The sequence below is a fragment of the Drosophila elegans genome, unplaced genomic scaffold, assembly GCF_018152505.1.
Source record: "Drosophila elegans isolate 14027-0461.03 unplaced genomic scaffold, ASM1815250v1 contig_288, whole genome shotgun sequence".
Lineage (NCBI taxonomy): Eukaryota > Metazoa > Arthropoda > Insecta > Diptera > Drosophilidae > Drosophila > Drosophila elegans.
In genome coordinates, this window is record NW_024545665.1 from 189255 (window position 1) to 216885 (window position 27631).

Below are 27631 nucleotides of genomic sequence, written 5' to 3' on the forward strand. Positions count from 1 at the left end.
GTTTCACATGCTCGTGCATATTTTCTGAAAAAATAATTACGTCGTCGACGTAGACATAGCATGATTTCCCTATTTGTTCCCTGAGCACATCGTCAATGGCTCTCTGAAAAATGCTGGGTGCATTCTTCAATCCAAAGAGTAGTCTATTTCCCATTTCCTACAGAGAAAACCGTTTTTTCTCTGTCGTTTTTGGCGAGTAGTATCTGGTGAAAACTAGACTTTAAATCTAATGTGGTAAAGTACTTTGCCTTTCCTAAATTTGCCAAGATAAAAACTACGTTCGGGATAGGGTATTTGTCATCTATTGTCTTCAAATTAAGTTTTCTGAAGTCTATTACTAGGCGTTTTTTTGTGTTTCCCTGTTCATCGGTCCCTTTTTTATCAAAAACCCAAACAGAGTTGTTATATGGAAACCGAGATGGTGGGATTATGCCGTCTCGTAATAACGATTGTGTTTCTGTATTTACAAAGTCGGACACGCCCATTGGGTATGGGTACAATTTTGAATATACCGGATCTTCATTTTCTGTCCGAATAGTACCAATAATGTTAGTATTGTACGGCAGCGCTTCGTTTGGCTCTGCAAATACACCCGTACGGTTTCCTAACATTTCTTGAATTTTTTTAATATTTCCTGATATAGTTGTGATATCCTCAACTTTTGTAAAACTAACTTCTGCACACTTCAAAAATTTAATTTCCTCCGACTGATATTAGTTATTAACTTATTTCTCTTAGGTCAAGTACGACGTCAGTTTTTTTAAGTAGGTCGAGTCCAAATTATTCCATCAAACGTTGTTAAGTTTGGTAGCAAGAAAAGTGTTGTATTTGTATTAAAAAGGTGCATTATACATTTTTTGTTTATTGTGCTGTGACCATGGATTGATTTTATAGAGAATGGTTTATTTACAAAAATAATGTTTTTTAATTCTTTCATAGGTTTGATTTAATTCTTGGAAGCCCCTGTGTCAATTAAAAGTTTTATTTTTCTCCCAGCGATATCCCCTCCTATGAATGGGAGCAGGGAGTTATGCCTAAAAAATGTATTTTATCGTATTCTACTAGATCATCGTGGATGTTCCCACATTCCCCTTCGGCTACTGCCGGGTATTCATTATTGGTTTCATTTGGTGGGTCTTTTTCTAAAGCCAGATGGTTTATCCTCTGGTGTTTTGGTCCAGTATATCTAGCGGTACTACTATTGGGCCTTTAAATTGTCTGTCCTGATTATTGTTACCGTTGGGTTGATTATTTTGGTAAGTGTTTTGAATTGGCCTTGAAAACGGTCCACTTATTTGTTTTTGGGTTGTTTGTCTAAAACGGGATAATGAGGGATCAACGTCTGTTGGTTCTGTCGGGTCCTGTCTGGGTGGCTGTCTTGGTGGTATTTTATTAAAGTAGGGATTCTTACCATTTGGGTAAAACTTAGCGTCTGTCGTTACACTTCTTTGTTCAGCCCTTTGGTGTTTTTTCTCCGTGCTACGTGCAAAACAACTTGCGAACATGTATCGCTCATGATTAGCGTCTACTTCTTGGGCTAATGCTAAAGCGGAAGGAAGATCGGTTGGTCTTGCCGAAAAGAGAACGTCGCTAAGCGATTTTCTTGTGCCCGAAATTAATACTCGTAGCGCATCTGCTCTGTAATTTTCGTTCAGTGAGGCAGCTACGGTGTTGTCGTAGGTCATAATTGTCTTGTTTATTAGCAGAGTCAGTTTTTTCTCTTCTTCGTCATAATACAGCAGAAGTGTCATGTTTCCTTGACGGAGTGTTGACATCTCCTGTTCTATTAAAGATATCGGTTGTCGGCGTATGTAAGTCAAGCCTGTTAATTATAGCTTTAAAATTTAAAGGCGTGTCGCACGACTAAAGAACCATATCGGCTGAGCCTTTTATTTTGTTTCGGAGAATGCCTAAGGCTTGGTAGTGCTTGGAACTACCATCATATTTTTCAAATACTTTATAGACGGTATGCGCCGCTTTCCTCCAAGAGAAGTATGTCTCATTCTTTCCCTCAAAGTCCGGCAGGGACTTCATAATATCTTACGTTTCACAGCAAGCGATACCTATTTATCTACCTACCTACTTTTGGTGTGCCGACATTTACACCACCTAATCGCTTCTGAACATCTTGTAATTTTTTCTCAAATCTCTTTTCTTGCGCGGCAAGTGCGCTCGCAACTGCGCCTTCTATAATGGATCATAATTGTTCACTGGTCAATGCCATGCTTGCACTATTTTGTTGTGAACTTTCCGCGGTATTTAGTTTTTGAAATCTGTGTAATAATTCTTCTATCTCTCTAACGCTCATATGATTTTAACACAAAGAACAAAGAATTTTGTTCCTTTCGTATTTAATTTTTTCTAAAAAAGGTTTCCGAACTTGTATTGCTTTTGACTGAGACTCTTAAAAAATCACTTTTTTAATATTTTTAAAATATTTTGCAATTTGAAAATAGTGGGAATATCAATGAACACTCTACTTACATGGTTTTTATTTAATTATAAAACTAAATGTTGTTGCCGCTGTCGGTGTCTTCCTTCTTTTAATTCAGTTTCGCTCTTGTAGTCGTTCCTGGTTGTTTTTATTTGGTTGATTTGTTGTTGTTTTTTCTTTTTTTTTACGAATCGAACGCGTTTTTTAAATATTTGTTTTATGTTTTTATTTTAACGTTGAATCGAGGGTCTTACGATCGCTTTTTTTTATTTTACACGGGTCGAGGGTCTTACGACGCGTTATTTTATTTAACACGGGTCGAGGGTCTTACGACGCGTTGGGTGCCAATTAATTCTGTTAAGTCCTGTTGAAGGATTTATTTTAAGAAGCACTGCATTTGACGAATTAGAAGACTTGGTAATTGCGAGGTGTGATAGTCACGGTATATTTCCAAAATTCAACTAACAGCTAAGTACAATAATTCTTATAACGAAAGCTAGCTCTATGCCCTAAAAGTAATAGAGTAGTAAAAAGCTGCCCATTCATGGTGTTGGGTAGCCGCCGTTGCATCGGAGTGCATTGCGCTGATTGCGCTGACCGAAGCTTGGGATTTTGGCGACGTCGTTGTGCAACATACGTGGGTGTCACTGGTCTTGCATTATTTTAGACCAACAATGCCATCGAATTACTTTAGGTTTACAAAAATAAAAAAATACGAATTTTCGTTGAATAGGTTTATTTAAAATTTATTTTTTCCTAAAGATTTATTTTTATAATTTTTTCTTTTTTTGCGTATTTGCGTTTACTCGTTTAGGCGCCAGTAAAGACAAGACTATTTTTCAATAGAATTTTTAATCTTTATTTATTGGCATCACTCCCGTTTATTGTTATTCAATTTATCCGGGAATCCGTTTGTATTCCTTTCATTATTTTAGACCAACAATGCCATCGAATTCCTTTAGGTTTACAAAAATAAAAAAATACGAATTTTCGTTGAATAGGTTTATTTAAAATTTATTTTTTCCTAAAGATTTATTTTTATAATTTTTTCTTTTTTTGCGTATTTGCGTTTACTCGTTTAGGCGCCAGTAAAGACAAGACTATTTTTCAATAGAATTTTTAATCTTTATTTATTGGCATCACTCCCGTTTATTGTTATTCAATTTATCCGGGAATCCGTTTGTATTCCTTTCGAGTCTGTTAAGAACTGACTAATGCTAACTTAAATCTTCTCCAAGAAGGCAGGGCAGAAGGCACGACGTCGGCAGCGACGAGCAGAATTGACGGCAGCGCTATGGACAGAGTGCTAACCTTGTACTTTGCATCCGTTGCATAGCGCGCTGCATTACTTAACCGCCTTGGTCAGCGGGACTAGCGTGGGACCGCTAACTTAGCTCCTCGTGCCCGGTGCATTCCCCTAAAACTCAGCGACTCGGGTTTTGAATTTCATTCTTATAGACCGCTTTTTTGGAGAATTGCATCCGGTCTTGCAACACCTTTGGGTTATACTTATATATATTTACTCTGAGTAAATATACATTCATTACTACCCAGACAGAAAATGTCTAAAGTTCCACAGCGCAAAACTGCATGACCTTCACAACTAATTCCTTACAATCTATAAGTATTATAATGTTAAAGTTTTATTTTAAAATTGTATTGTGTTTTGCACTGTTGAGGTGCTAGGGGTTAAACTGCTTAGTTAGTTCCACTAGTCCCCCGGTGATACAGAGGAAAGTAGTACCGACTGTACTTTCTGCCTTTCGCCTCCAACCGGTGGCACAGTAGGAGGGAATTTACGTACTTTTCGCACTTTCGCCTCCACACGTTCGTAAAGTAGGCGGGGACGACTACCGTACTATGGGATGCATACCGAACTTTCGCTTTTCCTTCTTCCAACCGGTGGTACAGTAGGCGGAGTGCCTACCGTACTTCTAGAGTTGGGGCTGACGTCGGACTTTTTTTTTGGATTTCTCTATATAATGTTATCGCTATGTACGGCAGTACAGTTAGTAACGATGCGCACAAAAGCGTATGCATCGGAAAATACAATATAAAAATTTCAATGCAACTTTGATTTTATAGCTCTAGTTGACATCTGGCTCAACATGAACTTTTACTCAAAGGAGTACTTTGACTCCAATTGGATCTCTTCGTCATTGGTGACCTTAACCTGTCCTCCCGCACTTGGGCTAGGGATTATGACGCTCATTCCTTATTTCCTAGTAACTAACATCAACTACATGAGATACTTTTCATCGATGATCTAGTAAGTATTGGCTTAATACAAGTCAATAATATACTATTTATATAAGCTCTTAGATTTAGTATTTCATAGTTGCAATATTAAATTCTTAACTGAATGTAATTTTCCTATGAGCAATTGCGACATTCATCATAGGTCATTGCTACTGTTTAATTAAAACTTGGAAGCGAACATCAGCGACAACCGGCGTATTTTGTATCGTTCCGACGTGTGATTCAAATATAGTGAAAATAACCGAAATTTAATTGGTATATCCGCATGCAACGTCAGCGCGAGCAAGACGAGAGACGGCTCTCATCGATCAGAAATAATGCATATTTCTCGTTTACTGCAACCGAAAATTATGCAAACCCAGACAATACGCGGTCAATCACCCCCAGTTCGACTGACCTCTTGAACGTAACGAGCGAGAGAGCGCGCTCTTGTTCTCCCGCGCTACCATCGATATCTCTAAAGCCAAAAAGTGCCGAGTGTACTCCAATGCATGTATGCACTGACCTACGCTTATCAACAATAAGTAGCACAGCAGTGTCTTTAACCACTGCAACGGTAACAACAACAACAACAACAACAACAACAACAACAGCAGCAACGGTATCGACCAACCGTTTATTATCATCATCAGCAACTTCACCATCGATAAAAAAACCCGTAGCCAACACAAAAACGGCGTTCGCTGCGCTGCCCGAAAAATACACAATAAGCAACGAGAATAAAAGGCCGGCTGTGCAGACTGGTATGGATCGCTGCATCCAAATCAAAAGAAAGCTGAGCCCCCTATAAATTCTAAGCGAAAAATAACCCGTGCCAATTATAATTCAGCTGAGACTGAAACGCCCATTAATACAAACAGATTTAAAATTTTGGAAGACGCTACTTACGAAGAGGTTGACGAAGCTACCGAAGCTGAGAAGAAGAAACCGAAGCCCCCCCCCCAATATACATCCGGGAGAAAAGCTGCAATGCACTTGTTAACAAAATAATTGAGCTTATTGGAAAAGATAACTTCCATATAATTCCCCTTGTGAAGGGCATCATACACGAAACAAAAGTTCAAACGAAGAACGAAGACAATTACCGAGTGTTGTCTAAATATCTTAATGACAAGAAAAAGAACTTATACACGTACCAACTTAAAAGCAGCAAGGGTCTGCAAGTTGTACTTAAAGGAATTGAATCCGATGTAACACCTGAAGAAGTAAAAAGTGCCCTACAAGACAAAGGTTTTAACACTAAGGCAGTCTTCAATATCTTGAACAGGGATAGGAAACCGCAACCACTCTTCAAGATAGAGCTCGAACCGGAAACTAAGCCCCTTAATAGAAACGAAGTGCACCCCATATACAAACTTCAGTTCCTTCTCCACCGTAGAATCACAGTAGAGCAACCACATAAGCGCAATGGGCCGGTACAATGTACGAACTACCAAGAATATGGCCATACAAAGTCATACTGCACACTACGCCCAGTGTGTGTAGTTTGTGGAGACCTTCATGACTCAGCACTTTGCCCAGCGAGCAAAAACGACTCCAATGTAAAAAAGTGCGGCAACTGTGGTGGCAATCATACAGCCAACTACAGAGGTTGCCCAATATACAAGGAGCTAAAAAGTCGCATCCATCAACGAGGAACCACTGCCCGCTCCCACAACGCACAGCTCACAGCATCAAAATCAAACCCTGAAGTCTTCTTTTCGACTGCACCCAGCTCCTCACTAGGACCCGTAACCCTCAACAAAAATGTGACATTTGCAAGCGCTCTAACATTAGGACTGGCTCCTCCTGTATCTAAAACTTCATTTCCACAAGCAGCATGTCTAGAACACAACATGACTCAACAACGTCAACCAAAGGAGCAGACACAAAGCAACTTTGAAGCAATGATAGTTAGCCTGCAACAAAGCCTAATGGAGTTTAGGTCGTTTATGCGCACAACTATGCAAGATTTAATGCGAAACCAAAATCTTCTGATTCAAATGCTGGTATCACAACCATCAAAATAATGACGTCCCTACGAATTTCTACGTGGAACGCTAACGGCGTCTCACAGCACAAACTTGAGTTAACTCAATTTCTACTCGACAATCACATCGATGTAATGCTACTTTCAGAAACACATTCTATGGAACAAATCATCCGGACGGTAAAGCACATGGTGGGACTGGCATTCTAATCAGAAGTCGTATTAAGCACCACTATTATAAAAAAACTGCTAAAAACTATCTACAGGCCACATCTATAAGCATACAACTGATTACCGGCAACCAACTAACTCTAGCCGCCGTATACTGCCCCCCTCGTTTCAATATAACCGAATATGAGTTTTTGCAGTTCTTCAACACATTAGGTGACCATTTTATAGCAGCAGGAGACTACAATGCCAAACACACACACTGGGGATCTCGCCTCGTGACTCCAAAAGGGAAGCAGCTTTACAATGCAATCATAAAATCCAACAACAAACTTGACTATGTCTCTTCTGGTAGACCAACATACTGGCCGACAGACCCAAAGAAACTACCCGATCTTATTGACTTCGCGATAACCAAAAATATTCCCAAAAATCTTATAAGCGCCGAATGCCTTTCGGATCTTTCATCTGATCACTCGCCGGTCTTATTTCATCTTCTCCAACAACCAGGAACATTAGAACACCAGTTTAACCTGACCTCACAAAAAACCAACTGGCTCAAGTTTAGAAAATATATTGGCTCACATATTGAGCTATGTCCTCGCCTCAACGAGGAAGCTGACATAGACAGCTTTGTAACTACACTGGAGTCCGTACTCGTCACTGCGGCTCGAGTTTCCACACCCCAAACCTCAAATATTCAATGCAAGCAAAAGAAGACAAAGACCAAATCCTGCCACCAATGCATTCACTCTGCCGACTTTTGCATATGACACCCAGCTTCGTTAGCATCATCAAAAACCATATCAACCCGAAAAAATCTCCAGGCTGCGACCTCATTACCCCTAAAATGATCACGGAGCTTCCATATTGTGCCGTTCGCACCATACACATCTCTTCAATGCCATCGCTAAACATGGCCACTTTCCAAAAATATGGAAAAAGTCAATTATTATAATGATTTCGAAGCCAGGAAAAGACCCCACAATCCCCACATCGTACAGACCTATAAGCCTACTATCATGCTTATCTAAACTCTTTGAAAAATGCATATTGACTCGGATAAACACATATCTACGAATCCAGAATGGAATTCCATCACACCAATTCGGATTTCGAGAAAAACACGGAACGATTGAGCAGGTCAACCGAATAACATCAGAAATTCGAAACGCGTTCGAAAAACGTGAGTACTGCACCGCCATATTTCTGGACGTCTCTCAAGCGTTTGATAGAGATGGCTAGAAGGCCTAATGTACAAGATCAAGACAATGCTTCCCAGCAACACTCATAAACTTTTAGAGTCTTATCTACACGACAGAAAATTTGCTGTGAGATGTAACACTGCCATATCTGACGATTTTTCTATTTTGGCTGGAGTCCCCCAAGGTAGCGTGCTCGGGCCAACATTATATGTCCTCTACACAGCAGACATTCCGACAAGCAGTCGACTGACAACATCTACTTTTGCTGATGATACAGCTATACTCAGCCGTTCAAAATGTCCAATACAAGCAACTGCGCAACTAGCTCTTCACTTGGCTGACGTTGAAAAATGGCTATCTGATTGGAGAATTAAAGTAAATGAACAAAAATGCAAGCACGTTACTTTCACCCTGAATAGGCAAAACTGCCCACCCCTCACATTAAATAACACCCTGCTTCCGCAATCAAACGAAGTAACGTATCTAGGAGTACATCTCGACAGAAGACTCACATGGCGCCGGCATATTGAAGCCAAAAGAACACACTTAAAGTTGAAAGCCAGTAGCCTACACTGGCTCATCAACGCTCGATCTTCCCTTAGCTTAGACTACAAAGTCCTGCTGTGCAACCAATCCCGTCTTCGTCGCAATGACTTACCTACCCAGCGACCAACTTGAGGGACGCGCAACCAAAATTACAGTCCACTGTTAGTTAATGTTTAACTTTAAGATTCGAAAACTTATTGTTAGTCTCAAAGCTAAGAGAAGATTCAATAAATAAAGCAAAGTTAATAAAAAAAAAAAAAATTTTAATTTTTTGTAAATATTTTGTATGTTTCCGTCTCTGCCCACAATATAAATAAAGTTTATTTTATTTTATTTTATCATGTGATGAACTTAGGTGGAAATCTGGATTGTTTTGGGTTGAAAAGGGGGTACTGCGAAATTATTTAGTGGGAAAACTGATTTTTCATCTGCCTTCAGTCTGACGACACTTTATGCTGTCGTATCCCAAATGAACAGTATAGTCTTCCTTATGTCTAGGATTGTGTTCAGTACAGCCGCTGGGCCTAATCTTAACGCCTCTGATATCTGTATTTTCGATAGTTTTGTGTCCACCAAACTAGAGCCCCATATGTTAGAATTGGCCCCTACACGACAGTGCTTTGGGGTATATTCGACAGTTTTTCCCGACCATTTTTTTACTGGAGTAGAATGCCATGCTCGACTTTTTGATTCGTTCGGATTTTTTTTATCACTTCTAAACATTTTTCTTTTTCCGATAGCTCAAGCTCGACTCCATCTGTCTTGTGTCTTTGGTATGTCGGGATCGTTGTGCTTAATACCCATTTCACAGGTTTTTCCCCATTCGTTGAGTCGGTTAATAATAATATAATGTCTGGAAATGTTCCGGATACTAGCGGCACATTATCATCACGCCGATCCAGGCTCTGATGGCTCTTCTATACTTAAAAAAGTGGCCATCGTGTATTTTTTTAAATGCAGAGGCTTGATCTCCCATTTCGGTCTGCGTGGTGCGCGTCGGAAAGATTCTGTATTTCTGTTGTTTTTCGAATACCAATTATTCTCTCCAGTGTTTTCATCATGAAAGAGGTTTCGTTGTTTGTAACATTACTGGGAAAGTACTGTCTTGCCCCGGGCTCTTTTATTTGTCAAAACAGTCTATCGCCCATTGAATTCTTTCAGTTGTTACTATGTCCCTCGTCTGAGTTGGTTGCCCAGCACCCTGACCTGCCGTAGATGCTAGCTTAAGTCGCAGGTTTCTTGGAAAGTGCGACTCCACTAATATCTCTAGGGATTCTTCTACTGTCAATGTTGTTCGTTTATTAAAGTCTCATGTCTCATGTGTCCCTTGTTTCTTTTATTTCTTCTAGCGAAAAGTCAAAAGTTATTTTTGGTTGCACTTTTTTTATGGTCTTAGTGCTTTTTTAATTTAATTTGATTTAATTTAATTTCATTCCTTGGTAGAGTAGCTTGTGTTGTATATTGTTCTCGCTCTCTTACTGAGATTACAATGTTTTTTAGTAGATACTGTTTTCTAGAGAATAATTTGGCTACACCGCTTAATTTTTTGAACCCTTTTACGAAAAAGATCGATCTTCACAAGGTTTAAAGTTTTTTTTTTTGTAATTTTTTGTTTTTTTTCAATTATTAATGTGTTGCATAATTCTGAACAAATTTCAAGTCAATTCGAGTAGAACTAACGGAGTAACAGCGCTTCAAACGTCTTTTTTGAAGTTCGTGAACATCAGAACTTGAAATCTTCTGAACCTTTCCTTTTGAAAATTTGAACATTATTTCTTCACATAAATCTATTTTTCAATAACAAATTAACCACATATTCACTTCAAAGTGCTCAAAACAAAAAAAAATCTTCGTGATTACCTTGAAAAATGTATCAGCTGAAAATATTTTTTTTCTGATAATCCGGCCACGAGTTCAAACTGCCTCCCAAGATTGACGGTCACTGTTCAGACGAACACTGATAAATATTGTGTCAAAGATTTAATGAGCTCTGCACATGTCATGTAGAACTGTGTAATTCGATCAAGAGCCATAATTTACGATCTGGGACCCGACAAGGGTTCAGTTTTTCAAATGCACTTGTAATCTGTAACAGCAGGCCACTTGAGCTATCTAATACCGAGAGTTCTTGTGCGGGGGGGGCAAAATAAATAACTCCCCCGCCCAGACTAAAAGATTAGGTCTCTGCGTAGACCATACCTAAGATTAGAATAAGATTTTCACATAAGTTTCTTGTCAAGAAGTTTTAAATAAAATGAAACAGTTTCAATACAGAACTCAAACAAAAAGGTTGTATTTATTTACCATCCTTAACATTTTGGTCCTACGAGTAACTCTCCATTTTTCCCCTACCAGTGGCAAGAGACTTAGAGGAAAGCCAGCACCTTAATTGACTCTTGTTTTCCCCTTTATGGTAAGAAACAGAGTATAAATTTTAAAGCAAAAGGACAAATAAGAGTCCTTATTGTTTAAAGCAATTTTCAAAAATAATAAAAAAATAAAAAAATTTTGTGAAATTGTGGTCGAGAAATCGACAAGTTAAATTAAAAAAAAAAAATATAATAAATTGTCTTCGAACAATTTTATTTTGAGGCGTTTTCGTGGCCTTACAAAAAAAAAGTGATTAATTAAAATCAGGCGTATTCGAGGCCACACATCGAAAAAGTGAAAAAAAGTATATATATATATATATATTTAAACTATCAGTGACAAAAAACAAATATTAAAAAAAAAAAAAAACCCAATCTTAACTGTTCAAAAATAAATAAAAAAAAAGATTTAAAAAAAAAACCTTAAATCATCTTTAAAAACAACAACGAAGACCCTCAAAGAGACGACAACTGAAGGAAGGCCAGCAGGATCAACAACAGGAGCGGCAACAGAGACAAGGACAACGGCAGCAGCAGCAACAACGACAATCAGCAACAACAGCCGCAACAACAAGCGCATCAGCAACAACAGCATCAGCTAAAACAACTACAACGGCGACAACGGCAGTGACGACAACAAATACACCAGCTAAGTTAATCTTAAAATTTATTTTTATAAGTTACGAACATTTTAATATTAAGAAAAGATAAATCCGTTCAGACGCTCTCGAGTTTTAACGAACAGCAATTTATTTTTATATATATACATATACAAAACTAAAGTCAAAACCATGTTGTCCGCTGAAACTATTGCCTTAATAAAAAGGCAAGTAGAAATTACAAAACTAATTCATACCCTTAAAGAGCTACCTAGTCTATCATTTGAATATTTGAAACAGTATGAGGAATTAAGGTCCGAATGTGTTAAAAATCATTCGGTTTTGGTTCAAATTGGAGTAGTCGATCATGACTACTTCAAGAAGAATCATTATGAGAAAATGATGATAGATCTCTCAAACATAAAAGATAGGATAAATAGGGTTTTAAACAAAGCTGACGAAGTTGACTTAGAGGCCAGTAGTTCTAAAGTTGTCAATAAATTAGATAGGGCAATAGTACAGGTACGGGAATACTTAAAAGAAACTTTTGAAGACATTAAGCTAGACAATGTTTCAACTTTTGAGATTAGAGTCCAGAAATTAGAATTTTATTGGACAAAAATAGTAGGTCTTAAACAAGTCGACCAAGTAGATGTCACTGATAGGGGTTATGACGAGGAGTTGAACGAGTTAGAGTTCGACATCTCGTTAATAACCAACACAATGAAAAAAAAAATCGAACAAATTGTGCCCGGAAAGGTTAACTTTGGAAATCATAAAATTGATGATTTGCCAACGTTACCTAAAATTCAGGTACCCACGTTCTATGGAGATTCCAAAGACTGGGACCTGTTTTATGAGTTGTTTAATGAACTCATTCATTTAAGAGAGGATCTAAGTCCTTCTTTTAAGTTCAGTTACCTTAAGATCGCACTTAAGGGAGAAGCCAGAAATGTGGTTTCTCACTTATTGTTGGGATCTGGGGAGAACTATGAGGCCGCTTGGGAGTTATTAACCAAGTGGTACGAAAATAAAAGGAACATTTTTTCCGATCAATTAAAAAGCCTTCTGGATCTTCAAATCGTAAATGTTGATTCAGTTAGGCAACTAAAAATATTTATTGACACGATTAACGAGTCAATACATATGATAAAATTGAAGGCACAACTTTCTGATGAAGTGGATATTATGTTTGCACACATAATAATTAGGAAGTTTAACAAAGAAGCTCTTCAACTATATGAGAGCCATGTTAAAAAAAACTAAAGAGATTCAAGCGTTATCGGACGTCATTGAATTTTTAGAGCAACGGCTAAGTTCGATAAGTTCAGTTCAGGATGAAAAGCCTGTAAAAAAAATATATAGTAGCAATATAAGAGAATTAGCTACTAATAATTGTCCCATATGTAAAATTTCATATTCCAGTGTCAGGAATTTAAGGCTTTAAATCCATCAGAAAGGATGGAAAAAGTAAAAAATTCCCATTTGTGTTTCAAATGTCTGAAACACTCATTTAATAAAAAATGTCAAAGCGACATTTCATGTTCTATTTGCAAGAAAAATCACCACAGCATGCTACATATAAATTATAACGTTAACCAAAAATTAGAAAAGGTTAACACTTGCAGGACATCCGAACAGGCGTTGCTTGCTACAGCACGCGTTCAAATAAAATCCTCGAATGGAGGGTTTGAAAATTTCAGAGCTTTGATTGACAGTGGTTCTCAAAGCACCATAATTTCTGAAGAATCTGTGCAGATTCTAAAATTACAAAAAAGTCGATCTCAAACAGAGATCAGTGGAGGATCCTCCACAGGAAAGTGCATCTCGAAGCACAAAATTCATCTTTCAATTAAATGTAATGCTTCCCAAAAAATTTTAAAAGTTGAAGCATTAGTACTCCCAAAACTTATGAGGGCTCTCCCAGCCCACAAAGTTAATGTTGACAAAACAAAATGGGAAAAATATAATTTGGCCGACCCCGACTTTAATAAGCCGGGGCGTGTAGATCTAATTATTGGAGCAGATCTATATACTGACATTCTACAGAGTGGAGTGGTCAAAATAAATGGCCTCCTCGGCCAAAAAACCGATTTCGGGTGGATTATCTCTGGATGTAAAAAATCAAAGGGACAGAAGACAATTGTAGCAACCACCATAGAATTAAAAGATATGGATCGGTATTGGGAAGTAGAGGATGAAGATAAAAATGATATCGAATCTGAAATATGTGAAAATAATTTCACAAAAACTACAAGGATAGATTCAGATGGGCGATACATTGTGTCAATTCCATTTAAATGACATCATCTTTAAATGGAATTAGGGGATTCAAAGAAATAAGCGATGGCTCGTTTCATGAATCTGGAAAAAAAAATTAAAAAGAAACGAGAAACTAAGGGCAGACTACACTAATTTCATTAATGAATATATGAATTTAGGACATATGGTCGAAGTGCAGAATGAAGGTAAGTATTTCTTACCGCACCAAGCCGTGATCAGAGATTCGAGCTTGTCGACCAAATTAAGAGTAGTTTTTGACGCTTCAGCAAAAACTACTAATAACAAAAGTTTGAACGATATAATGTGGGTTGGTCCACGAGTATATATATTTTTGACATTATCGTTAAATGGAGAAAATGGGAATATGTGGTATCCGCGGATGTTGAAAAAATGTATCGTCAAATAAAGATTGATGATGAGGATCAGCAATACCAGTACATTTTATGGAGAAACTCTCCAGATGAAAAAATAAAAAATTATAAATTGACAACAGTCACATATGGTACTGCATCCGCACCATATTTAGCTACCAGAGTTCTGGTAGATATTGCTGATAAATGTAAAAATAAATATTTGAGTGAAATAACTAGGAATGATTTCTATATGGATGACCTAATTACTGGGGCTGATTCTGTGGAAGATGCCAACAATTTAATTAAACTAATCTCCAAGGAACTACAAAAGGTAGGGTTTAATTTAAGGAAATGGGTTTCCAACAATTTTAAAGTAACTCAAACTGTTGAGAACAATGGAGATAGCAAAGTCAAGTTTATTAGACGAAGAACAGATGACATTCGTAAACTAAAGAATACCAAATGGAATCATGTGAAGTCTGAAGAAAATCCTGCAGATTTAGCATCAAGGGGAATTAGTTCTAGCCAATTGGTTAACTGTGATCTTTGGTGGAAAGGTCCGAAGTGGTTATCTGAGCCACAGGAGCAATGGCCTCACCAGGAATCCACATGAGAAATTTTCTTGATAAATTGAATTTTAAATAATAAAACCGATAATCCTATTTTTAATTTACTGGAGAGGTTTTCCAGTATTGAAAAGATTATACGAGTAATAGTATACATAAATAGATTCATTCAAATCAAGATAAAAAAGGAATCCTATCCTTCCTTCCTATCTGTAAAAGAGTTAAAACTAGCTGAAAAGATTGTTATAAGAAAGCAACAAGAATATCAATTCAGCCAAGAAATAAAGTGCTTAAAAACAAACAAGGAAATTAAGACAAATAATAGGATATTGTCGTTAAATCCGTTTTTAGATAGTGATGGTATTCTGCGAGTGGGAGGAAGACTAGAAAACTCCGGTGCAGAATTTAAAGTTAAGCACCCAACAATCTTGGACAAATGCCATTTAACTAACTTGTTGATAAAAAATGCTCATAATGAAACTTTGCATGGAGGAATAAACCTAATGCGAAATTATATCCAAAGAAAGTATTGGATTTTTGGGTTAAAAAATTCATTAAAAAAGTATTTAAAAGAATGTGTCAAGTGTGCGAGATACAAACAAAATACAGCTCAACAAATAATGGGCAACCTGGCTAGATACAGAGTTATGATGTCGTACCCATTTTTTAATACTGGAATAGATTACGCAGGTCCTTATTTCGTCAAATGTTCCAGGAATCGTGGACTAAAGACGTATAAGGGATACATTGCCGTATTGGTTTGTATGGCCACCAAAGCCATACATTTATAAATGGTAAGTGATTTAACCTCGGAAGCATTTCTAGCAGCACTAAGAAAATTTATTGCTAGAAGAGGTAAATGTGCTAATATTTATTCGGATAACGGAACTAATTTCGTAGGAGCCTCAAGAAAATTAGATCAAGATTTAGTTAAAGCAATCAAGGAAAATACAATGATTGCCGCGCAGCTCGAAAAAGATAGAATTGATTGGCATTTTATCCCCCGGCAGGACCTCACTTCGGAGGTATTTGGGAAGCTGGAGTTAAATCCATGAAATACCATCTGAAACGGGTAATGGGGAAAATAGTCTGACATACGAAGAAATGTCAACACTTTTATGTCAGATAGAAGCATGCTTAAATTCAAGACCATTGTATACCCATGAAAATGAAATTGATCAAGATGAAGTCCTGACACCAGGACATTTCTTGATTGGTAGACCACCGCTAGAAATAGTTGAACCAATTGAAAATGAGAGAATTGGGAATTTAGACAGGTGGAAACTAATCCAAAAAGTTAAAAGAGATTTCTGGGTTAAGTGGAAAGAGGAGTATTTACATACTCTGCAACAGAGGCACAAGTGGAAGAGAGACAGTCCTAATATAGAAGAGGGACAAATTGTGTTATTAAAAGATGAGAATACTCATCCAGCCAGATGGCCAATAGGCAAAGTAGAAAGGATCCACAAGGGCAAAGATGAAAAGGTCAGAGTGGTAGAAATAAAAATAAAAGATGGATTTGTAAGTAGACCAATCACTAAAATTTGTCCTTTAGAAGGAATTAAGTATGTGGACAAAGTTGAATCTGACCCTGAAGAAACAAAACCTGAAAGACGAACAAGAGGTACATCGACAATATCGAAACTTTCTTTTATAATGGCATTGTTATTATGTATATTGTGTCAATTCTCTTACGCTTCAGCTAAAGTTGATCAGCCAAAATATGCAATTGAGAAAATAAACAAAACTTCGGCTATATATCTAGATCCAATGGGTGACGTAGAGATTGTAGCCTCCTCTTGGAATTTAATTATATTTTATAATATGGACGCTTATTTCGAGATGATTAAAAAAGGTAAAGATTTAATCCCAAAAATGAGAGTAATTTGCGAAAGGCTTCTTAGTTTTGAGGATCAGTGTGTTTTAGTTCTCAATAACACAGAAAGGCAGATCTCAGACTTAGAAGAAAATAATAAACCTTTTATGGCTCAGGGGAAATCAAGAAATAAACGAGCTCTGTTTGGATTTATGGGATCGCTTTATGACATTTTATTTGGGATAATGGATGAAGACGACAGGATACAAATGGAGGACAATATGAAAAACTTATTAAGCAATCAACATAATCTTAATGAGTTAAGTAGGAAACAAACTTCCTTAGTTGATTCTACGACTAATATTTTGAAAAGAACTACTGAAGAAGTTAATTTAAACTTTAAAGGAATGAATAAAAGAATTGAGAACATGACGGCGGTATTGCAGGAATCTTATTATGTGTACAAGGAGTCCATCAACTTCTTCATGATAACAAAACAATTAAGTAACATTATAGATGAATGCGAAAAGATTCAATCCGGTGTCATAAGCCTGTTAATTGACATCAATCATGGTCGACTTAATACCAATATATTGAAACCTAGTCAGTTGAAAAGTGAGATTTCCCAAATAAAAGACAGTTTGTCAGAGAATTTAATTCTGCCAGGAAAAAGAACAGGTACAGAATTAAAAGAGGTTTATACTTTACTCACGGCTAGGGGGTTCTTTGTAGATAAAAAGTTAATTATCAATGCAAAAATACCTTTGGAAGACATGCTTCGGTGCTTTATAAAATTATCCCAGTACCAGTTAGGCTAGATGAACGTATGATTACAGTACATGTCGATTCTCAGTACTTAATTTACTATTTTGAAATAGATGCTTATCACCTCATGACAGAACCAACCATTAATAAGTGTCAAAGATGGCAATCTAATAAAAGGGTTTGTGAAGGAAGTTGGCCTTGGAGTAGTGCTAACGATAATAGTTGTGAGCTTAAGCCTCTCAAACCAAATAAGCAATCAGATTGCAAATATAAATCAGTGATTGAGAGTAAATCATATTGGGTCGAGTTAGAAAGGAAGAGCAGTTGGCTTTTTAAGGTTCAGAACCATTCTAGGGCTAGAATTCAGAGCAGCAACTCGAAAATAGAAATAGTGGATTTACCTGAGCAAGGAATATTAACGCTAAGTTCAGATTGTACTGCTCGAACTGATGACAAAATATTAGTTGCCCAACACAGTATTCAGCTAGAAGATCAGGGAACATTTTCTGTGTCTTATATTGGAGAGCTTAATGATGTACCGAAGATAGTTTGGAACCAGCTCGATTTGCCCTTAATAAATCATACTGATGAAATCAATCGATTAACACAAGAAATACAATATTTAAAGACTCACAAGTTAGAATTAAAAGAATTAGACTTCCATCATGTAACTGGACATGCTTCTTTAATTTTGGCAATTATTATAATACTTGTATTAACTGTATATTTTATAAGAAAAATAAATGTACGAAGGCAATTACAAGCCATTGCCATACCAAACGGTAGAATTAATATTTAATCAAATTATGTTATAAATAAATTATGTTAAAGAATGTTTGGATTAAAAATAAATAAATTAAAGATTCAATTTTTGTAATCCTAAAAATGTTATATTTCAATTGAATCAATTATGTAATTACAACACATACACCACAGTTTGCCGGCCCTTGCCAGAATGTTCAGACGAACACTGATAAATATTGTGTCAAAGATTTAATGAGCTCTGCACATGTCATGTAGAACTGTGTAATTCGATCAAGAGCCATAATTTACGATCTGGGACCCGACAAGGGTCAGTTTTTCAAATGCACTTGTAATCTGTAGCAGCAGGCCACTTGAGCTATCTAATACCGAGAGTTCTTGTGCGGGGGGCAAAATAAATAACTCCCCCGCCCAGACTAAAAGATTAGGTCTCTGCGTAGACCATAACTAAGATTAGAATAAGATTTTCACATAAGTTTCTTGTCAAGAAGTTTTAAATAAAATGAAACAGTTTTCAATACAGAACTCAAACAAAAAGGTTGTATTTATTTACTATCCTTAACAGTCACCAACTTATTACATTATTTTTCTTTGAATTTTTTTTTTCATTCTTTAAAAATTGTATAATAATGTGTAATTAAATTAAAAAAAATAATGTTAAACCCTACAAAAGAATTTATTTATTGAACAGGGTTCACAACCGTGTCCTTCGGTTTTTTCATCATCCAAATCATAGAGGACGACTTCTGGTCTTGGTGTTCTTTAATAAAAAAATTAATTCTTGGTCCTCTGTACAAGTTAATAACAACAACTAACAAACAAATTACAAATATATTAAACTTTTGTTTTAAAAAAAATTAATAAAGGTGTTAAAAAAAACCATTAAATTGCATTCTTAAAAAAATCATAAAAAAATTCCTTTAAATATAACAACATCACCAAGTAATTCTCAAATTCAAAAAGTAAAAATGATTTAAAAAATAGTTTTCAAATTTTATAAAAATTAATTTAAAACTAAAATTAAAAAAAATAAATATTAATAAATTAATTTTGTATAAAAATTAATTTTAAAAAATAAACTTTTTTTCCATACAATTTTTTATAATTTTTTATAATTTTTTATAATTTTTTTTATAATTTTTTCTGAATCAGTCGAAAAAACATCTAGATGAGGTAATAACGTGACGATCGCACTTTCAACTCTAAAAACATGTATTTATTTTGTATACATGTTATATATTTGTAAATTAAGAGTCTTAACATAAATGATTATCTATACTTCTATGACAGTCAGTCTCCGGCGCCCTTTCTAAAAATGTGGTCATAGGCCATCACAAGGTAATTTTTCATTTTTTTTTTTCTGTTCGAAATTCCAACATAAAACACGATGATCGAGTCGATTCAACCGCTGTAACTTTGTCAGTTTTACCCCGATTTACTTAAAGTCTTGCCCTAACCATCTCGAAATATTGTACATTATAAACACGAAAGAGTGCTATAGTCAATTTCCCACACTTGTTCGATACCCATTACTCAGCCAACAAATTTAAAAACAAATATTTTCACACAAATCAATCGGGACTAAAGTGACGTCATCTATCGATCTGCAGTGCCAGCACTAGAAGCTGACCCTTCATTAGCAATCACAACTTCTAATGAGCATAGGGCGGCGGCAGGGGACTTAACAACTCAAAATCAGGTACAACAAAAAATTAAAAAAAAATAAACCCTAAGGGTAGGGCTTTGATTGCAATTTACCGTCTAAGTTTGGTTAGGGCTATGTCACCGCAACCTTAATAGTTGTCATTATTTTTTATTTATTATTATTATTTTTTTTCAGGTTCATCTGTAAATTTATCTTGTAATTACTTAGAGCTTACGACGGATAAATCAAAAGGGGTTTTTCATTACGAAGTGCGTTTTTTTCCACCTGTGGATTCTGTTCATTTAAGATTAAAATTTTTAAACGATCATAATGATAAGCTCGGAGGAACCAAAACATTTGACGGAAACACCTTATATTTACCAATCTTGTTACCAAATCAGATGACCGTTTTTGTTTCAAAGGTGGAAAACGTTGAATTGCAGATTCGTATTTTGTTCAAAAAAAAGGAGGCTCTTGCGAATTGCACTCATTTATATAATGTTTTATTTGATAGGGTCATGAAAACATTAAATTATGTAAAATTTGATCGGAAACAGTTTGACCCCTCTCGTCCAAAAATTATACCGTTGGCAAAGCTAGAAGTTTGGCCAGGCTATGTTACAGCCGTAGATGAACACGAAGGTGGTTTAATGCTTTGCTGTGACGTTTCACATCGTATACTATGTCAAAAAACAGTTTTAGAAATGCTGGTGGATATATACAAGCAAAACGCACACCAATATCAAGAATGCGCTAAAAAGACGTTGATTGGAAATATAGTCTTAACAAGATATAATAATCGTACTTATAAAATAAATGAGATTTGCTTCGATCAAAGTCCGAAGTCTGAGTTTCTTGCCAAAACTGGAGCCACAAGTTATATAGAATATTACAAACAATATCACAACATAAACATAATAGATATTAATCAACCATTGCTTCTAAGTATAAAGAAATCAAGAACAAGCATTGAAGACAACGAAAGCATACAGTTCTGTTTAATTCCTGAACTGTGTTACCTTACCGGACTTCGAGATGATATTCGTTCAGATCATAAACTTATGCGTGAAATCGCGACATTTACAAGAGTGTCACCAAATCAACGGCAACTGGCGTTAAACAAGTTTTACGACAATGTTTCCAAAACTACTGCGGCTCGAGATATTCTGAACAGTTGGGGTCTTTCACTTAATAAAAATTTAAACAAGCTAAAAGGACGTCAAATGGACGCAGAACCAATTTATTTTTTTAAAACGTCTGTGTCAGCAGGAAAAAATGCAGAGTTTTCCAAACACGCTGTCAGCAATGAAATGTTGGAAGTAATCCACTTAAATAAATGGATAATAATACATTTGAGGAATGATACACCAGCTGCAACCAACCTGCTTGATAATATGAAACAATGTTGTAAGTCTCTCGGCATGAATGTTGCTAAACCAACAATGATTTCGTTAGAATGTGATCGAGCCGATGCATATATTCAAGCTTTACGGCGAAATATAGCTATAGATTCACAAATTGTCGTCTGTATTTGTCATAACAGTAGAGACGATCGATATTCTGTCGTAAAAAAAATTTGTTGCTCGGAATTACCAATACCATCTCAGGTAAGTCAATCGTGAAATATATTTTTTAAATTATAGCAGTTTTTTGTATTTTTTTTGTTGATATGGATTTTTATTTATCGAATTTCTTTCATAGAGCCAAATAGGCAAATCCTATTCTCATATACTTATTAAATTAAAATTAAGAAAAAAAAACAGATCTACAATGGTTGGTAATATGCGCAAGCATATTAGGATGGGCCTGAATTTTAATTTAATTTAATTTAATTTAATTTAATTTAATTTAATTTAATTTAATTTAATTTAATTTAATTTAATTTAATTTAATTTAATTTAATTTAATTTAATTTAATTTAATTTAATTTAATTTAATTTAATTTAATTTAATTTAATTTAATTTAATTTAATTTAATTTAATTTAATTTAATTTAATTTAATTTAATTTAATTTAATTTAATTTAATTTAATTTAATTTAATTTAATTTAATTTAATTTAATTTAATTTAATTTAATTTAATTTAATTTAATTTAATTTAATTTAATTTAATTTAATTTAATTTAATTTAATTTAATTTAATTTAATTTAATTTAATTTAATTTAATTTAATTTAATTTAATTTAATTTAATTTAATTTAATTTAATTTAATTTAATTTAATTTAATTTAATTTAATTTAATTTAATTTAATTTAATTTAATTTAATTTAATTTAATTTAATTTAATTTAATTTAATTTAATTTAATTTAATTTAATTTAATTTAATTTAATTTAATTTAATTTAATTTAATTTAATTTAATTTAATTTAATTTAATTTAATTTAATTTAATTTAATTTAATTTAATTTAATTTAATTTAATTTAATTTAATTTAATTTAATTTAATTTAATTTAATTTAATTTAATTTAATTTAATTTAATTTAATTTAATTTAATTTAATTTAATTTAATTTAATTTAATTTAATTTAATTTAATTTAATTTAATTTAATTTAATTTAATTTAATTTAATTTAATTTAATTTAATTTAATTTAATTTAATTTAATTTAATTTAATTTAATTTAATTTAATTTAATTTAATTTAATTTAATTTAATTTAATTTAATTTAATTTAATTTAATTTAATTTAATTTAATTTAATTTAATTTAATTTAATTTAATTTAATTTAATTTAATTTAATTTAATTTAATTTAATTTAATTTAATTTAATTTAATTTAATTTAATTTAATTTAATTTAATTTAATTTAATTTAATTTAATTTAATTTAATTTAATTTAATTTAATTTAATTTAATTTAATTTAATTTAATTTAATTTAATTTAATTTAATTTAATTTAATTTAATTTAATTTAATTTAATTTAATTTAATTTAATTTAATTTAATTTAATTTAATTTAATTTAATTTAATTTAATTTAATTTAATTTAATTTAATTTAATTTAATTTAATTTAATTTAATTTAATTTAATTTAATTTAATTTAATTTAATTTAATTTAATTTAATTTAATTTAATTTAATTTAATTTAATTTAATTTAATTTAATTTAATTTAATTTAATTTAATTTAATTTAATTTAATTTAATTTAATTTAATTTAATTTAATTTAATTTAATTTAATTTAATTTAATTTAATTTAATTTAATTTAATTTAATTTAATTTAATTTAATTTAATTTAATTTAATTTAATTTAATTTAATTTAATTTAATTTAATTTAATTTAATTTAATTTAATTTAATTTAATTTAATTTAATTTAATTTAATTTAATTTAATTTAATTTAATTTAATTTAATTTAATTTAATTTAATTTAATTTAATTTAATTTAATTTAATTTAATTTAATTTAATTTAATTTAATTTAATTTAATTTAATTTAATTTAATTTAATTTAATTTAATTGAATTTAATTGAATTTAATTGAATTTAATTGAATTTAATTGAATTTAATTGAATTTAATTGAATTTAATTGAATTTAATTGAATTTAATTGAATTTAATTGAATTTAATTGAATTTAATTGAATTTAATTGAATTTAATTGAATTTAATTGATTTAATTGAATTTAATTGAATTTAATTGAATTTAATTGAATTTAATTGAATTTAATTGAATTTAATTGAATTTAATTGAATTTAATTGAATTTAATTGAATTTAATTGAATTTAATTGAATTTAATTGAATTTAATTGAATTTAATTGAATTTAATTGAATTTAATTGAATTTAATTGAATTTAATTGAATTTAATTGAATTTAATTGAATTTAATTGAATTTAATTGAATTTAATTGAATTTAATTGAATTTAATTGAATTTAATTGAATTTAATTGAATTTAATTGAATTTAATTGAATTTAATTGAATTTAATTGAATTTAATTGAATTTAATTGAATTTAATTGAATTTAATTGAATTTAATTGAATTTAATTGAATTTAATTGAATTTAATTGAATTTAATTGAATTTAATTGAATTTAATTGAATTTAATTGAATTTAATTGAATTTAATTGAATTTAATTGAATTTAATTGAATTTAATTGAATTTAATTGAATTTAATTGAATTTAATTGAATTTAATTGAATTTAATTGAATTTAATTGAATTTAATTGAATTTAATTGAATTTAATTGAATTTAATTGAATTTAATTGAATTTAATTGAATTTAATTGAATTTAATTGAATTTAATTGAATTTAATTGAATTTAATTGAATTTAATTGAATTTAATTGAATTTAATTGAATTTAATTGAATTTAATTGAATTTAATTGAATTTAATTGAATTTAATTGAATTTAATTGAATTTAATTGAATTTAATTGAATTTAATTGAATTTAATTGAATTTAATTGAATTTAATTGAATTTAATTGAATTTAATTGAATTTAATTGAATTTAATTGAATTTAATTGAATTTAATTGAATTTAATTTAATTGAATTGAATTGAATTGAATTGAATTGAATTGAATTGAATTGAATTGAATTGAATTGAATTGAATTGAATTGAATTGAATTGAATTGAATTGAATTGAATTGAATTGAATTGAATTGAATTGAATTGAATTGAATTGAATTGAATTGAATTGAATTGAATTGAATTGAATTGAATTGAATTGAATTGAATTGAATTGAATTGAATTGAATTGAATTGAATTGAATTGAATTGAATTGAATTGAATTGAATTGAATTGAATTGAATTGAATTGAATTGAATTGAATTGAATTGAATTGAATTGAATTGAATTGAATTGAATTGAATTGAATTGAATTGAATTGAATTGAATTGAATTGAATTGAATTGAATTGAATTGAATTGAATTGAATTGAATTGAATTGAATTGAATTGAATTGAATTGAATTGAATTGAATTGAATTGAATTGAATTGAATTGAATTGAATTGAATTGAATTGAATTGAATTGAATTGAATTGAATTGAATTGAATTGAATTGAATTGAATTGAATTGAATTGAATTGAATTGAATTGAATTGAATTGAATTGAATTGAATTGAATTGAATTGAATTGAATTGAATTGAATTGAATTGAATTGAATTGAATTGAATTGAATTGAATTGAATTGAATTGAATTGAATTGAATTGAATTGAATTGAATTGAATTGAATTGAATTGAATTGAATTGAATTGAATTGAATTGAATTGAATTGAATTGAATTGAATTGAATTGAATTGAATTGAATTGAATTGAATTGAATTGAATTGAATTGAATTGAATTGAATTGAATTGAATTGAATTGAATTGAATTGAATTGAATTGAATTGAATTGAATTGAATTGAATTGAATTGAATTGAATTGAATTGAATTGAATTGAATTGAATTGAATTGAATTGAATTGAATTGAATTGAATTGAATTGAATTGAATTGAATTGAATTGAATTGAATTGAATTGAATTGAATTGAATTGAATTGAATTGAATTGAATTGAATTGAATTGAATTGAATTGAATTGAATTGAATTGAATTGAATTGAATTGAATTGAATTGAATTGAATTGAATTGAATTGAATTGAATTGAATTGAATTGAATTGAATTGAATTGAATTGAATTGAATTGAATTGAATTGAATTGAATTGAATTGAATTGAATTGAATTGAATTGAATTGAATTGAATTGAATTGAATTGAATTGAATTGAATTGAATTGAATTGAATTGAATTGAATTGAATTGAATTGAATTGAATTGAATTGAATTGAATTGAATTGAATTGAATTGAATTGAATTGAATTGAATTGAATTGAATTGAATTGAATTGAATTGAATTGAATTGAATTGAATTGAATTGAATTGAATTGAATTGAATTGAATTGAATTGAATTGAATTGAATTGAATTGAATTGAATTGAATTGAATTGAATTGAATTGTGAACTAAGTCTTTTCAGATTCATCGGTCACTTTGTGATTGTTACACTTAAACTTAATTACTTTGGGATTCGTACAATATAATTTAAATACAATTACATTACATTACGTTACAATAACAATGCATTTTAACATTTACAGATTAATACTTTTAATTAGTTATGGTGATATGAGTAGCATAAAGAAATGAATTGAATTTGAAACAAATTGAGATTAACATTAAAAATAATAAATTAAGAATAAAAAAATAATAAGAATTAGCTTGTACCCTTTAAATAGCTTATAAGTTCGTTTTTTAAGTGCGTTTCATTTCATAAAGTTTTAATATTGTTTGGGAGGTTATTCCAATAGCGAACAGGCTGAAAAAGTGTTTTTCCGTCATCGTCAATTTCAATCTTTTGCAAACAATGTTGTTTGTTCTAGCAGGCGAAGCCAGTTGCACATGTTCAATTTAGTACTGCGGCTCCTTTTTTAGTCACGAGTTTATGCAGAAATAAGAGGGTTTTTAACTTAATCCATGACTCAAGGCTTAGTTCAAAAATTTTTTTTGAGTAATATGTTATGTGCTCCCTGCGGTTTAAATTAAAACCATATAGCGCAATTGAGTTGAAGGTAACTTTTAGTTTTCTCATGCTTATGGCGTCACAGGAACCAAATACTTCAATACAGTAAAACAACGTTGGAATTATGCAGGTTTTCGCTACAAGCATGCTGATTTTCTGTGGTATAAGGTTTGTGGATAAGGAAAGCTGCCTGAGCAGGCCATATGCTTTTCCTGTGGCTTTGTACACATGGTCATCCCACGTTAAGGTGGAATTAAATTTTCCCAGATTTATGGCTCGTTTAAATTTATTTTTAAGTTACAAAAGCATGCGTTTCCTAATAGTTCGGAGTCATAGGTTCAAATTGGTTTAAGGACTGCATTGAACAAATGTACTTTGTACTCCAGTTTTAGTATTGAACGGCCGTTTATTAGCAAGTGTAGATTTCCAGCTTTAAATTTCAGTACATTTATTTTTACATAGCTTCAATATGCCTACGCCAAGTAGGCCGTCTATCCAAGGTATGTTAATTCAGTTGCTTGTTGATGTAGCTCGTTTACATGTATGCGCCTTGATGAGCTGATGAGTTTTGCGTTGCGTCGACTTAGAATGGAAGTATCATCAGCAAATGTTCGTGCAGGTATGACGCCAATATTATATGTGTGTTTTGTGGAAGTCTAACTTTATTTTTATGAATTAGACCGACCAAACGTGGTCGAAAGTCTGGGCGAAATCTAGAAAAACAGCGGAGCAATACTCTCGTCGTTCAAATGCATTTCGTATCCCGGAGGCTATCCGGTTAACTTGTTCCATGGTTCCGTGCTTTTCGAGAAAACCAAATTGGTGCATTAGGATGGTATTATGGAGCAGCTTTTCAAATATCTTCGAGAGACACGGCAAAAGGCTGATTGGCCTATATAACGATGGTTGGGACAGTTTTTCAATATGCCTAGAATCACGACTGCTTTTGGAAGGCTTATTAGCAATTATAGTTGGAGTGTTGTGCAGCCAGTAACATAACAGACACTACCGCATCTACTGAGCTGTCAATTTCTTCTTTACAAGACACGACTTTACGGGCAGTAATCAATATGGGTACTAATATACTTTCTGTTTTTAATCCAATCTATTTTACTAGAAGTTAAAAAGTGTGGGAGTTCTGACAGCTGTGCATGGTCATACAGGTGAAGTAAGATCCGACGATAGATCTGATAAGTGTTCCGCGAGATTTTGAGACTTGGGCACTCTTCTTGTAACAGCAAAATCAAGTGACGGTTCTTTTTAGGATCGTGGGCCAGTATGTAAACCTGTCTGGGAAGATAAAGTCTAGCTTGTTTCGTGGTGTAATTTTAGCGTTGTTAAGCTGTCTTCATTTGGGGTGGATGAGACTAGTTTTCCAGTGC

General features: G+C 32.2%; 1 protein-coding gene across 1 annotated transcript in view; it reads left to right on the forward strand.

Annotated features, from left to right (window-relative positions):
• The window catches only part of LOC108139358 (protein argonaute-3), a 144663-nt gene that overhangs the window by 74772 nt on the left and 42260 nt on the right, over positions 1-27631 (forward strand). Inside the window, exon 2 of the mRNA XM_041708576.1 lies at positions 19935-21346. Coding sequence (XP_041564510.1) covers positions 19935-21346 — 1412 coding nt within the window. The remainder of the gene's footprint in view (positions 1-19934; positions 21347-27631) is intronic.